The sequence below is a fragment of the Pseudonaja textilis genome, chromosome 2 (genome assembly GCF_049901715.1).
Source record: "Pseudonaja textilis isolate UNSWEBS1 chromosome 2, rPseTex1.2, whole genome shotgun sequence".
NCBI lineage: Eukaryota > Metazoa > Chordata > Lepidosauria > Squamata > Elapidae > Pseudonaja > Pseudonaja textilis.
This window is the reverse complement of record NC_141991.1, coordinates 59751591-59767958: the sequence shown is the minus strand read 5'-3', so window position 1 is coordinate 59767958 and position 16368 is coordinate 59751591. Positions and strand designations below refer to the sequence as shown.

Here is a 16368-nt window from a genome sequence, read left to right as displayed (position 1 = left end):
ATAGACACGGAACACTTCAGAAGGAATGAGTCTTTAATTGCAGCAAATTCTCAACCACTTTCTGTAAGTCACTTGTTGCTACTCCCTTTTGTTGAATTGTGCCTTGTGCCCATGCAAAGCAATGTCTCACCCAAGCTATATGGTACATAGAACTTCTTTTATTTCAGATTATTTGTCCTAACTTTGTTTGTTTTGTCATTTGATTCCTCTCTCTTAGATCTCCTGGCCACTAACCGCTCAGTCCTGTTTCTTGGTCACCGGGGAAGTTTAGACTTTCGCTCCCTGTACCTAGATGAATACCGTGATCGCCTATTCATTGGAGGAAAGGACACCCTTTACTCGCTTCGGCTAGACCAAACCAATATGGATGTTAAGGAGGTAATGCTCTTAAAATGGATTGTACAGTATTTGTAATAGTACGGTACAGATTATTCATCTAGGAAAAATTAAAATTGCTCCCCATGGACCTTCATCATGGTGACTTTGTAAAAGGAGAGCAATTTACTGATGATCATAGAACATGAAATGAAAGAAGCCAGAGGCCATGACTTATTTATGACCATCAAATGGCCTCAATTCTCAGCTGAGATTGGAACTAAAATTTCATGCTATAATTTAGGAATATATTTATCATATGGTTTTCTTACTGATTAGCATCTAGCTGAGCTTGTCTGGACTCCAAGCTAAGCAGGCTCAAGCCTGGGTAGTAGCAATAGCAATAGCACTTAGACATCTACATCACTTCACAGTGCTTTACAGCCCTCTCTAAGCGGTTTGCAGAGTCAGCATATTGCCCACAGCAATCTGGGTCCTCATTTTACCCACCTTGGGAGGATAGAAGGCTGAGTCAACCTTGAGCCTGGTGAGATTCGATCTGCCAAACTGCTGACAGCCGGCAGTCAGCAAAAGTAGCCTGCAGTACTGCATTCTAACCACTGCACCACCACAGCTTTAGTACCTGGTGAATGGAATGCTAGGACTGAAACCTAGATTGGGAAAGCTCCTCCCTTCTCATCCCAGAAGATGATGTTATTTCCGTATTGTTGCCAAGAAAACTACATGGACAGATCTGTGAGCTCATTACGGATCAAGCTCAGCAAAGTAGAAGGAGACTTCAGTTTGAATGGACTTCTAAGAATCTGACTATTTGGAGACCTACTGTGGAGAAAAAGATGACCTGCTTTGCAGTGGGGATAAATAGGACTAAGGTAGAAGAGAAGAAGACTTCAAATCCTAGGTTTTAGCCAGCAGGACTGGATGCCTACCCTTTTCCACTGGAAGAGTGGCAGTCCACAGCTTGCAGATTACCAGTTCACTCCACCATGGGTACTCCAGCTGTTTCTCCATGACCACAGCAGCAGATGGGGGAGAGAAATCATTGGATTCTCTGCTCTGCAAAAAAATGGAAGTGAATTGTGAAACAGACATCTGTGCCATTTATGGGATCTTTTTGCAAATTGTTGAGATGCTAAGAGTTTGTCTTTATACTTGTGTTTATTAAACTTAGTTATATATTTCCCTCTTGCTGACCAGTTTAAATATTATTGGGAAAACTTGCCGTAAATGTATACTTAACATTAATCTTCCATGTGATAATAGTCAAGTGTCTCTACAAGCAGATTGAGTTGTATTTGTTTTATATTTTTTATTAAACAAATGTTTAACAAGATAAAAACAATATAAATTTTAGAAAAAAAATAGTGAATAGATAAGAAAGAAAATAGGAAAAAGAATACAGAAAAGAATGAAAAAGAAAAGATTATTAAAAAGGGCTCCCAGTCTTCTTAGCAGTTATTATAAATTCTTTTATATTTTGTTCTCTCTCTCTAAGTTTACATCATAATTTCCTGCTTTCCAAAGTCTACGCCTTCTAATCAAAAGTTCATTTTCCCATTCTTTTACAAAAAGTCCATAAAGGGTTTTCCAATCACTAAATATGATTATTTGTCTTTCTCTAGTCAAACAGGTCAATTTTGTCTTCTATTTTAATTCTGTTATTTTTAGCAACCATTCCTCCATTGTGGCTATTTCACCGTCTTGCATATTGACTTCTATTTGTCTCTGTGTGTGGTTTTAAATGTGCTCATTGAATGTTGCTCTAGCATGACCAAACACTTTCCAGTAGTTTTAGATCAGGATATTAAATCATCCATAGAGGAGCTTTTCTTCCATAGAAGTTGAAACTTGAGATGGACAGAAGGAGCTCTGCAACGTCAGACCTAAGTTCTGCTAGAGTCAAGAGTAGAGCGAACTTTATTAAATAGAAGCCAGAAATGTGACACCAGATTGGATAGATGGATGAGGGTTTTGCAAAACATACAGCCCAAAAGAGATTATATTGCAATTAAAATAATTGAAAGCATGGGAAGCTGAGACACAATCAGGTTTTGAGTAATTTATAGAAGTTTACAAAAGGATTTCTGCCATAATGTTAAATGAGTAAATCAACGGCTAGGTCAACCTTAGTATAAATTGAGATAGGAAATGAGATCTGACAGGTTAGGAATTTTTAGTACAAGTATTGTGCAAATTTCTTAATGGTAATTGTTCTGTTTCTTTGTTCATTAATTCTGTGAGATAGGCCATTAACATTTTCATAAGCCTATAAAGAAAAAAAATCAAGACCATCTAGAGGGAATCTGACCAATGAGTAATTAAATCCATTTTTTTTTTCCTCTTTTGGTGTGGCCAACATTGTATTCTTTAAATCATGCATGTTGAAGAGAATTGCTTGATCCCATTTGTGCAAAGATGTATATTCAGTGGAAGCTATTTGCAAATCCATAAGGCTGAAACTTCAAGGTAATTTATGGACTGTGTCCCATTTGTTCTTTGTGGGATCACTGCAAATGCACAGAACTTATATGAATGGAACATACGTTTAAATATTTTCTGCAACTAATGTAATGGGTTTAGTCTAGATAGGGTTTCCTATTGAAGCCTGTCTTCTTTGTATCATTGGTCTCTGCCTGGCCCACATGAGTCACAAACATTTCCTCCAATCCATGTAAAGATGTAATATAAAGTTACTTTGCCTAAGGGGGCGGCGGTGGCTCATGTGGTAAGACACTGGGCCTGTGCACCACTGAGGTCGGCTGTTTGGCAGTTCGATTCCCATGAGTGAATAAACCACGCAAGGACAAGAAAGGAGCCTCCCCCGAATGCCTACTGGCATTCAGGCATCCCGTGGGTAAAGACGAAACTGCACAAAAAAATTCCTTTCACAGAGGCAGCCAGCCACCTTGGTGATCCCTGGCTAACATGTGCCATATGCTAAATAAATAAATAAATAAACAAACTGCCTAAATCTGGTCGTACCGAATCAGTCAATAAAAGAAAAGTGATTTCATTAATCTGAAAAATATAATAGATGCAGTGACAACAGTAGAAACATCAAGTTATGGACTATGTTATATCTGTGTGTACTGAATCTAGACGGAAGAGATTTATGTGTATGGATGTTTGGGAGAAGAGAAAATGAAATAGATAACCTCTGAGTGTGCAGCTACATATGTCTTTGAATTAGTTCTGCTTTCTTTAATCCAGTATCATCATTAGCCATGCCAAATGGAAAGTTATAGAGGTTGGTCTACAGTATAGAGGAAGTCTTCATTAACAGCTTTGAAAAAAGTAGGAATCCAGCATGTAAGGAATAAAGAGTTATAATCTATAGTTGCATTTAATCAGATACTATTTTGACTTTCAGCTAAATGGCCCCAGCCAGGGATGTGTTTGTCTTCTCTTCAGTTTTTATATGGAAAGGAAGGACATCCAAAACAACATGGGTTTTAAAGCAGGAAGGATCACCAATAAGATGAGGAGTACTTCTGAAATGGTTTTATAGAGTTATCCATTGAAAAATGTTCATTTTTCCCTTTAGATCAATTCTATCATGATCTTATGATGCATCCTGGAGTATTCTGCTCAAATGTTGCACTAGTTGTGACATATACTTGGGTGCCTAAATGGAGTCATACACTATCATTCATTGATGTTGATCACTTCCGTTTTTGGTGCTTTGGTTTTTAAAATACGGCAGCTGAAAGCCAAAATTATGGTTTTCATTTTAAATAGCCTTCAGGCATTTGTATTGCTTACCCTACTAACCTACAGGAGTCCATCCCTGTTGGTATTTTATTAATAAAAGACATTGAGACCCGCTTGTCTGGTATATTCTATGGGACAAGGGCAAATTTATTCTCCTGAATTATACAGCTTGGCTTCTTACGGCCGTTTTGAAAGGAAGATTTTGAGCACCCCTGGATTTGGATGAAATCCTAGCCAATTGTAAACTGTTAAGTTTTTTAGAATAGCAATTTCATTTATGCATAGCTAAGTTCCTGAGGGTGTGAGACCACACAAAAGAGAAATTAAAAGTCAACATTTACTCCTCTACACTTCTTTTTAAAAATGAATGTTTCTCTACAATTCTCTGCCAGCCCATCCACCAGTAAAACAAACTTTATAAATCAGGTCTTGGCTTGCATAAACAAGTAGGGATAAAAGTGCCAAGTTGTAGAGGCAGGTTAGGGTTAATCAGAAGTCCCTTATTTAAGATTTTATCTTAATTCTCTCTTGTGTCATGAAACTACAGCTCAATAACGTAATTACTATGTTTTTCTTTCAGATAAAACAATCCCAGAGACTCCTTTATATTTGAAATATTGAGATAGCCTCTTAAGTTCATTTTCTCAGAGTAGATAGATGAATAGATTAATTCCAAGCAGCATAATAAAATTCAGTTCTATTTTTAACATTGAACTGTGCTGTCCTGCCCTCCCTCCCTCCCTCCCCCCTCTCTCTATGTGTCTCTGTGTCTCTGTCTCTGTCTCTGTCTCTCTCTGTTTCTCTCAGACAGACAGACAGACAGACAGATGTACGTACGTACGTTAGGTCTTTATTAGGGCTTCCAAACCTAAATTAGTATTCCCGAGCAGTTTCCTTCACCAACACCAGAACACCCCCAATGAGTTCAACAGGCTATTCAACAGAAGCCAGTACCACTCCACAGCTCAAAGGCAAGGCAAATCCACCAGGCAAAGTCGAGTCCAGAGTGCCAGAGGCATGATCCGAAGTTCAAGGTACAGAATCCAGTTGGAGAGTCAAGACAAGAATCACAAAGGCTAAGGACCCACACCAAGGAAATGGGCACATTGTTCCCAGCATCATTACAATCCACTTGCATAACTAAATAGCTGCTTCATGCTTCCTGCCCTATCAAGAAGGGCAAGGCTGCCGCCTCGCATATAGCCTGGCTGATCTTTATTGTACCTGCCTCCTCTCAGCCCTATGTGCTCTTGGATTGGGAGGAGGAGGAGGAAATACTTCCTGATCTCCACTGACCAGCTACAGCTGTGTGCCTTCTCTATCTGAAGCCTCTGGGCTTCCCAGCTGCAAATGTGCCTCTCCTGTCCCTAGCTCAACCAGTTGCTTGTCCAATTGCTCCACTTTGCTCAACCCCTCCTCTCCTGGCTCAGCCTCTGGCAGTCTTCAAATGTTCCTCCGCATCTCCACCAACAACCCTGGATCCTGCTCTTCCTTGTCTGAACTAACATCTGGGGAAGCATCCAAAGAAGGCATCACACGAACTTTCACTTTTTTCATGTCTTTTAGTGTCTTTTTTTATTAAACAAAATCTTTATTAAATATTAAAAAGATAAATACAAAATATAAAATACAAAACATTTTGTTAAAAACAAAAAAACACTATACACATTACACATTAATTAGAGGTGCTTATATATCAAATATTATTCTAATGCTTACTTCATATATCTGGTTATTACTTTTACCTCTTTATAGCATTCCTTCCTTATTTATTTACTCGCTGGTTTCTATTGTTTATCCATTTGTACCAGATGTCTTCTAGTTTCATTATCTAGTTTTCACTTTTGCTAATTCTAACGTTTCTTATGAATGATCTAATTTGTGGTCCATTTTCTTAGCCTTCCGTTGCCCTTGCTTTCCCTTCGTCATCCTTGAGAAACCCTTAACGTTGCTTCTGAGCCTTGCCAGGCACGACTCCCTCAACTTGCAACCCATAGCCAGTGCATAGAAAGCCAACCTGCTTTCCTTTGTTTTGTCTGCACCAGTTGCAAATCATAACCACTTTCAGGAATCTATTACTGCTGGTTGAGTGAGTGTGAAATGTGAACCTGGAGGCAGGGAGCATAGTAGATGGTGGGCAGTCAATCTGCCAATTAAAAAAAAAAAAACTTCAGGAGGAACATGAATACAATAGAATAGAACCCACAATAGAAGCATGAGAGAGTTTTAAAAGCTGGCTTTCTACTTTTGGAAAGAATCTAGATTTTTTTTTGGCTGCTTGTAATCTACTAGTATGATTTTGCAACTGGTGGCATGAGAGAGATGGGATCATGTCCAGCAGAAAATTGAGGTGGAATATTTTCTTCCCTGGTGAATATGTGTTATTCTCTTTTCCTTTCACTGATTATTTTCTTCTTTATTTCTCTTTTTGTTTAGAGCTAATTTGCTAAGATTTTTTTTGATAGTCACTATATATGATTTATAATGCTTGATTATTTTGTATTTAAGTTTATTCTGAGTTATTCTTTCGTCCCTTCTGCTGTTTTGTTTAAATTCTACCATCACTTCATTGTTGTTGTATCTCATGAGTTCCGTTCTTATTTTTGCTTGGTTCAACCATTTATCAATTGTCCACTCGTCTTTATGAATTTATTTGAACTACTCATTTTAATGACTGAGGTGGTTTTCCCCTTGTCTCATTTCTTTATTTGCTTAATGCTTTCAACTGCATTTGGCATTTGTTACATAACATAAACATTATACTCATTTTAGAGTTATGATTATTTCTTAATTTGCTCCTTCTTCTGCAGAGAGAAACTATTTTTTCTATGTCAGTTCAGAGTTGAGGGTTCTTTGTTGAATCCAAAAATGTTCAGTCCAAAGTGCTGCTCCATCTGTTTACTTGGCTGCTTGTGGCCTTAACACTGAGAAAGATCTGTGCAGTGCGGAGCGGGGAGATAAGTAAATTTGATAATATTATCTCTGGGAGAGATAATATTTTATTCCTGATAACTGGAACCAACTTTACAAAGATTTGTGATATTTCCAAAATATATCTTAGAAAACAGATCTTGAAACTTGGGATTTACTGAATTGAAACTACTCTTCTGACTCAGAAGATTCCCCAGTCCCTAAGACATGTTTTTCAATTGATTTGAGCTCAAGTTTGTTTTCTTTTACAGATTTACTGGCCACCTCTTCCTGGGCAGAAAGAGGAATGCTTCCAGAAAGGAAAGGACTTAGCGGTAGGTCATTTTGTTGCTTGTAAAATTTCAACATTTGCTAAATTTCATCTCTACTCTGTGATATATTTGAAATGAATTTGCAGTTTCTGAAAATGTCTGTGGTCACCTTGAACTTATTGGATTATCTTTTTCAAAAGTTTCATTCAGTCCTTCTACCCAAAGGATTCATCCATGGTTGAACATCACTCCCTGCCCTAACTTAAGGAAATTACACTCCACGAGGAAGGAGGAGATTAGGAATCTATTTCCTCATTTGTACCAACCTAAGCGCAAACATGACTTGGTATATGCTGTGTCCTATGGCATTTTTCATCTGATGGTACTTGGGTCTCAAACTGTCGAGTTCTGGTCCACAAATCCAGCGTTTGAATTGCTAGGCCACCACATCCCTTGTGCATAAATAGTGTGGAATACACTTTTAATGCTTTGAGCTCAACTCCTATTCCTGGTTAGTTCTGCCTGACTCTCACAGGGCCATTATTGGATACTCTGTATGATTTGGTGATCACTATTTTTCTAAGATTATCTGATATTAACTTCTCTTTTGAGTTTTTTTTAAACTTATTCTTGTGTCATCAGAGATAGCATCTAACACTCTTGTCTTTTCTTTGCTTCCCGGTGGATTGCTTCAGTTTTCCAAAACATTAGCATCTTCTCCAGTAACCTTTGTATTATACGCTCAAAATAGCATAGCTCCATTATTAGTGTTTCTAGGGAGTTGTCGAATCTTACTTAATCCAATATTGAACGATCTGTTCTTTTCGTGGGCTAGGGTATTCTCAGCTTTTCCTCCAGCACCACAGGGTAAAGGCATTAGTACAATGTTTGTTTGTTTGTTTGTTTGTTTATTTAGTCAAGAGCTTACAATATAGCAGAAACAAGAACAAACATAAGTTTAAATACAAGAAATAGGAACTAATAATTGGGGAAAATAGGACAGGGAACGGGAGACACGATTGTGCCACTTATGCACACCCCTTACAGACCTCTTAGGAATGGGGTGAGGTCAGTAGAGGTTATTTTGAGGGTAAAGGATTTTTGAGCAAGTGACAACAGAATCAGGTAGTGAGTTCCAGACATTGATCACTCTGCAAAAATCGTACTTCCTGCAATCAAACTTGGAGTGGTTTACATTTAGTTTATATTTGTTCTGTGCTCTTGTGTCATCAGTTTGAGCTCCCCCCTTGATTCTGATGTTATTCCTTGGGGTACTGTACTCTACACCTTTGAAGTTTGGGGTACTTATTGCTGAAATTCCATCTTCCTTGCAGATAGGGGAAGTCAGAACTGATTAGGTATTGATTGTAAAGCACATTCTTGGGACGCATCAAATTGTCTACTGGATTGCATTTTGGTGGTAGATTCACTATAGATCTTTTTACTACATAGTGCCTATTCTTTGCTTCTACATCATGTGAACAATAATCTGAGACAAGGGGGGGGGGAGAAAAATGGGGTCTATAAGGGCCCTGGGATCTTTTGTTTACAGTCTATCTCACTGTAATGGTTCCCAAGAGTGAGTGTTACTCCCTTCAGCCTTATGGTATTTATTTTGAAGTCTGCAAAAAAAAAAAAAAAGCTGCAGGCTTTGAAGGGAGTCTTAAAATGCTCATTCTTTGCTTTTACAAACCCAAAATGCAAAAAAAACCCATTCTTTTAGCTACAGAAAAAAAGTATTCTTTTCCCAGCATTTCTGCTTTTAATAGGATACATGAGAACTTGACCAATGTTATCCAGAAGGAATAGATCAATAGAAGCAATGATTACACTTATAGAATACACCAGCTATTAAAGACTCACTAATGTAATTGAGTTAAAATGCCTTGTCTTCACTATCCTCCTTGTTGGTTAAAAGCATTGTTAGAATAATAAAAGTGGAAAATATGTCCAGTTCCCCAGTACATTTTTAGACTGTGACTTAGAGGTCCTATAACGTTTGTTGCCAGACACATTCTAGGTTTAGCTTATAGTCTTTCCACTTTTATAAAATGAAGCCTTACGTAATACACACCAAGAGTCATTAAGGATTGCTGGATTTTTACTTTTTCAAGGAACTCTTATTTTTAGTTATCCATATTTATATCCAGTGCTGTTCAATGGATGGAGCTGAAGAACTGAGTGTTGGTAGTGGATTTGATAACAGTGAAAAAAGAACTTGGCTTCTTGCCTCTCTTGGGGTAGGAGAAGGAATGGAACAATTCTCCTGTTGCAAGCTCTTGCTCTGATCCGTCCCCTGTAGGAGGTGAGACACAGCTTATTTCAGCAGGGGCATTTTGGTGCCAGATATTGTGAGGAGGGGGAAAGAACACAATTAATCTGCATTTGTAATTCCAGGCTATTCTGCATTTTGTTGCTATTAGAGTTTAATGCTATCTGGTTTTACATTTCAATTGCCTTTTAACAATCATATAGATTATTCATCATAATTTGGTTGTATGATCGCAGACAAATATTATATAAACAACTTAATAGGAAATGTCAATTTGTTTTCTAAACAATTGTTCAAAGAGATTATTTTAAATTTCTCCCTTTTTACTTAGGTACTGTTGCTCAGCTATTTGGACTTTCAGTTCATCAATAGGTGGATATGTTTGTAAGCACTTTGTACATCTTCTCTGCTTTAAGATTTGTGAAACAGTCTATTGCATAAAGAGAAAAGAAGATGAATTAATAAGATGGATTGTTTTCCACACTGAATTCAAGTGCCATCTTGGCTGAAGAAAAGAAGTGTCTCCTGAAGTATATTTAAAAGTCTGAGAGTTAGAAGGGTTTTCTAAACACCACAAATCAGCAAAATGGAAACAGGTTAATCATAGTCGACAGATTCATTAGAACTCTCCATGTCATAGAAAAATAACAGTAGTAGTAGAAGGAAGGGGGAGAAGGAAGGAGGAAGGAGGAAAGAAGAAGGAAACTAATTCATGGGGGGGAGAGTTGGATGCAGGAAAATAATTAGTTCAGGCCAGTCAACTTGATGCTTTCCAGATGTTTTGAGTTATAATTCACATAATCCCTTGCCGTTAGATATGGTGGTGTATACGCAGGTGTCTTTATTTTATTTTACAATATCTATAATTGTAATCTCGTTTGTAGCCTAGTCTAAGGAATAGGGAACTCTTTGAAGCTGGGATCTTGAATTTCTGGATTCCTAAATCATAATGGGACATGAAAAAGACAGCCAGTGTGTTTAATAGATGCGACCAGCACCAAGGAGATTCAGGTTATGTCCATCTTTAGCCATGGAACCCTGTTGGTTTAGGTTGTGGCAGTCATTCTTTGTCATTGGACTCCTTGACGCTCTCGGTTTTCTTGCAGAGATTTCATTAATGACTAGATAACATCATTAATGCTAGTAAGAAAATAATCAAGCTCAGAGAGCACCAAGGACTCCATGGCTCAACCCTGAGCTACAAATATTTATTGGTCCCATTCTCTGTCAATCCAATCATTCTCAGAGGATGGCTACTATTAGGATAAATTGAAAGGCAATCCCAGTGTAAGAACCTTGAGCTCTTGACAAAAAGATGGGTTAGAAATCCAAGGAATAATTGCACTCATTTTTTATTTTTCCATGTCTAGGATTTTCAAATGTGATAAATTTAAAAAGATAGCAAAATAATCTAACAAAAACATCATTCTGTAAGATATTAATTTCAAATTTCATAAATATAGTCCTAAATCCAGCATATTAAACCTGCAAATTTGTGCTAAATCACAGTTCCTAAGGTATTGAAAGAAAAATAAAATAAAAGCCTGATATGATAAAATCATAAAATAAAATTTAAAATGTTTTAAAATATGTGTTTTCTGCACTTTTGCCATCCAGACCAGGATAATTTAATACAAAACATTTTTAATAGTGCCATCTTTTTCTGCTATTACATATATGATAACAAATATTATGCCTGTTTATTGTTCGTTGAAAGAACAACATTTTCGGATTAAAAGGCATTAACCTGATATGAAACACAAATCTCTATCCACTGTTTATTCTGGTAAGATCCTCAAAGCAAAAAGTTGAAAGCTGAAAATATGGAATTGATTATCAGGCTATAAAAGAATTCAAATAAATGACTCTTCTTTGGAAACTGAAGAAGAATAACAAGGCAGAAAATAATCACTTGAAGGGCAAATTATATTTTGGAAATGAGATAATTTTGTTTTTGAATAAGCTTTTTCTTATGAGAAACTTGGGAATTACTGTAGCTCTGCCTTCTTCAATCTCATGCCCGGCCAGATGTCTTTAGGAGTACAATTCCAGAATCCCGAGTCATCAGGGCCCGGAATTGTGCCTTTTGGGAATTATGGGAATTGCTCATGTGCCTGGAACATGCTAAACTGGGGAACGCTGCCTGTTTCAAAGTGTCTGGGCTGCTTTTGCTCAATTTTCCTCAATCTCTTGAGCAGGAAAAATATATGAAGGTAATTAGCAGCACCAGCAATGTCATTATTGGCTCTAAGACTAACAAAGGAATAATTGATGGTATTATAAGATGAATTACAACATGGGTGTCAAGCTTTTTGGCTTGCCAGGGCTGCATTAAGTGAAGGGGAATTGTCTTTGGGCCACATATATAAAGTATACAATAGAGTTAATGTATATAAATATTGCTAAAACAATCACATAATAATGTTGAAAGTTTACAATCTTATGGGACTGCATTACTAGCAGCCCAGGGCTGCGTGCTGGCCACGTGTTGGACATGCCTGAATTGTAAGGATCTCTGTCCAAATAAATACGACAGAGATGAATTAGATCCAATTTGGATGGATATATAGAATTCTTCCCCAACTGGAGGCACCACAGAGTTTGAGAGGCAGAATGATGGGAGAGCATATTCAAAAGTAAAAGTAAGATTTCATTGATTTATATTTAATTAAAATTAAGTACAGGTGGCCTTTGACTTACAGTCATTCATTTAGCAACCATTTGGAGTTACAATACTGACTTACAACCCGTCCTCCTATTTACAACCATCACAGCGTATGTCTAATTTAATGAAAAAGATGACACGATGACATGATAGCAGTCTTCCAATATTTGAGGGGCTGCCACAAAGAAGAGGGGGTCGGCCTATACTCCAAAGCGCATGAAGGCAGGACAAGAAGCAAGGGATGGAAACGAACCAAGGAGAGAAGCAACTTACCAGTAGAATTAAGGAGGAATTTCCTGACAATTAATCAGTGGAACAACTTGCCACCAGGAATTGTGAAAAGCAGTAGCATTTAGAGTTATATACCACTTCACAGTGCTTTACAGGCCTCTCTAAGTAGTTTTACAGAGCCAGCATATTGCCCCCAACAATCGGTCCTCATTTTACCCACCTCAGAAGGTTGGAAGGCCGAGTCAACCTTGAGCCTGGTGAGAATCAAACTGCCAAACTGCAGGCAGTTGGCAATCAGCAGAAGTAGCCTGCAGTACTGCATTCTAACCACTGCGCCACCACGGCTCATGAATGCTTCAATACTAGAAATCTTTCAGAAGAGACTGGGCAACCATTTGTCTGAAATGATATAGGGTTTCCTGCCTGAGCAGGGGCTTGGATCAGAAGACCTCCAAGGTCCTTTCAAAATGTGTCATCCTGTTATAGCAGCTCCAGAGTCCTGTGATCAAAATTTGAGCGCTAGGCAACTGGCATGTATTTACAATGATTGCAGTGTCCCCCAGGAATCCTGTGATTTCCCTTTGCAACCTTCCTGCCTGGCTTCCGACAAACAAACTCAGTGGGGGAAGCTGGATTTTCTTAACCCACCTGATTCACATAACAAAGTGATTCGCTTAAAAACCATAGCCAAAAAAAGGGTGTAAAATCAGGCATGACTCATTTAACAACCAACTTGCTTAGCAACAGAAACTGGTCCAGATTGTGGTTGTAAGTCAAGAACTACCTGCGTAGTGGATATGATTGCTTTTTTCTGAGATATTTTATTTTTTTTGTTCTCCTATCTTGTTAAAAATTGCAGTTTGGTGGCAACTTCTGCAGGTTTCTAGGCTCCGCGTTCAAGGCTTTTGGAGTGAAAGGCTATTCTTGGGTTATATGGGTAGTCCTCAACTTACAGCAGTTCATTAGTGACTGTCAAAGTTATCACAGCACTGATAAACGTGATTTATGACTGTTTTTCACAGTTACGATCTTTGTAGCACTCCCATGATCAGGGGATCAAAATTCAGATGCTTGATAACTGACTATGACTGTGCTGTGGTTAGCCAGTAGCAGGTGCAGATGGCTGAGGATAGCGGGGACTCAGATGAGGGGCCAGGACCATTAGGGAGTGGGCTGCTGCCTTCAGAGATTGTGGGGGCTGGCAGCGGTGATGAGGAGGTTCCCGAGGAGCCTGTGCCAAGTGTGCGTGCACAAAGGATTGCTCAGAAGAAAGAACAGTTGCAACAGCATGGGCGACTCGGGAATAAGGCTGCAAGGTAATGGCCCCTCCTTCAAGAAGATAAAAGCCAGATGTGAAACTAACCTTCTTTGCAGAAGGCAAAAGAGTTTTGAACTCAGCCTTGTGGACATTACAGTTGGTATTTGAAGACTTTTATAAACTGTTTCTTATCTGTTGTTTTTTTTTGTCAGACTTGAAAAAACTTTGCAAGGCTCTTTTTTATTGGAGCTAATTAGTTGGAAGCAGCCTTTTATGTGTGAAGAAACAGGATTCCTAGCTAAAACATAAAAAGGTTATACTGCTGTCTTTGTCTTGTGTTTGCTCTCTTGGGACCAGGTTTGGGTCAGAACAGATCATTGCTGTGTCCCAAGGTCATGGGATCCTCTTTTATGACCTTTTGACAAGCAAAATCAATGGGGAGGCCAGATTCACTTAACAACCGTGTTACTAACTTATCAACTTCACTTAGCAACTTTGGTAAGAAAGGTTGTAAAATGGGGCAAAACTCTCTTAACAAATGTCTCATTTAACAACAGAAATTTTGGACTCCAATGTGGTTATAAGTCGAGGACACTTGGTTTAGCGATTAAATTGATGTATTATGAGCACCTTTAACTTCAGTCTTTAAACACATCATGAGCTTATCATGAAAGCACGTGACATCAATCAGATTTCCCATTTTAATATAGCCCCTGAGTGGGTAGTCTTACGTATGTACGAACTAATGCCTGGTTTTGTGTTAAAAGAGTGTTAAAAGAGCAGCCTACTACTTAGTTTGTTGGAAATACCCAGGGACTTTTTTTTTTTAAGGGGCATGTTCAAATTAGAAATGAGAGATGGGGTATGACATGTCCTGTTTGATGATTTGATGCAGAGGGAAAAAGGAGCGTGAGAAAGGGAGGGTAAGGCCTTGGGTTTCTGTAGCAGTATACATGCAGTTTGTTATGGGTGATGGCCATTCGGATCTGGTGGTGCCTCCAAGAGACCCCATGGCTTCTTTCTGCTTATCTGCCAATGACTTCTGCTCCGGAAAAGTCAACAATTAATCCACGACAGGCTTGTGAGTGGTTGTTTGTCATTCTGCTATGGAACTAAGCTTCCTTTTTAAATGACTGGTTTTGGCTTGATGAAGGTTGTGTGTCTCTTTCACTTCCTGTAATTGTCTCCCTACCAGTAATACCCCCCCCCCCACCCTCCTCTCTACATCTTAACTGGAATTTGCAGGCAAAACTGAATCTAAGGCCCGTGCTCTGATTTTAATATCCTCTTTATTGGTATTAATTTTCCCTTTGGGTGGAAAAAGCAAAATGGATTAAGAAGTCGTGAAGAGGTCTTGTTGAGAGAGAGAGGGAGGGAGGGAGAGACACACAGAGAGAGATGGGACAATTACGTGCCTCACTGTTCTATGGAGTCTCAACCAAGCTAGTATTGCATGCATACATTGGTTTACAACTCCCATAATCCCCATTCAGCACAGCTGGCAGTCTTCTGGCTTGAACTGTTGTAGTTTATTGCAACTGCAGCAGTGGTGGGATTCAATTTTTTTTACTACCGGTTCTGTGGGCGTGGCTTGGTGGGCGTGGCAGGGGAAGGGTACTGTAAAATCTCCAGTCAGAGGTGGTATTTGCCGGTTCTCCAAACGACTCAAAATTTCTGCTACCGGTTCTCTAGAACTGGTCAGAACCTGCTGAATGCCACCTCTGCACTGCAGGATACCCTGTTGAGGAAGGCTGATCTCGTTTGGAGCATTACAGAGTGGTTGCTTATAAGTCAGTTGTTTTCTTATTTAGGGGCCTTAGCCAATTCATTTCAAATTTCCCTAAATTTCCATAAGACACTTAGAACAGAGGAAAAAGCCCAAGATGGCTTTTTGGATTGCTGGACCCTGGAGATGAATGTTTTATGTCAACTCCCATTATGTCTGTTCACGGGCCTCAAATTGTTATATATTGCCGTATGTCTGTAGGACCAAGTTGGCTTAGTCAGTGTCAAGTGTGCAGGCTTCATTGGTATTCTGTTCTGCATGGAGGATTCTGATCTACAATCTCCCATCATCTTGGTTCTTGGAAACTAGCATGTAGGGATCATGGCTGTCACAGAATCCAGGTTCTTTTCATTCCTAAAACAGAAGAACTCTTTTCATCAACTTTTGCTTTGAAAATGTGTTTTTGAACTTGTGTACTACAGCTGTTAAATTGTGAGCATGGAGCTCAGACATCCAGATCCCCATTTTTCTGTGAAACTTGCTGGACAAACTCGTTGCCATAGGAAACAAAGCAAACAATTAAATCATATATATTCTTTTTCTCTCTTTAATCAGTGAGTCTCTTACTGTCTTTGGAAACAGATCTTCCTAAAGTCCTCTTTGATTGGAAGATTGCTACCTTTTGAGGATGTCTGCCAACAATTTTATTATAACTGTTGGAGTTTAAAGTAGCATTTGATTACTGTAAGTCAACTTCCTAGTAATTACAATCAGGAATAGACAATCCTTTTAAATTGGGGGCACATTGGAGATTTTGAGAATAGAGCAAGTATCTTCACCAAATGGCCCCCTTGGCAGGTTCTGGGGAAATATGGCCAATTACAAAGAACCCAAAAGTGAATGGGAGAATCTCTTTTAAGAAGTGCTGGATTCAGACGTAAGGCAAACAAGCTACAACTTAGGATGTCACAACATATTTGATAATTT

The 16368-nt window shown here is 38.6% G+C and overlaps 1 protein-coding gene across 1 annotated transcript in view; it reads left to right on the top strand.

The window, feature by feature from the left end:
* Positions 1–16368, top strand: part of SEMA3G (semaphorin 3G) — a 92502-nt gene that overhangs the window by 37528 nt on the left and 38606 nt on the right. The window contains exons 2-3 of the mRNA XM_087924027.1: positions 218–378; positions 7230–7292. Coding sequence (XP_087780153.1) covers positions 218–378; positions 7230–7292 — 224 coding nt within the window. The remainder of the gene's footprint in view (positions 1–217; positions 379–7229; positions 7293–16368) is intronic.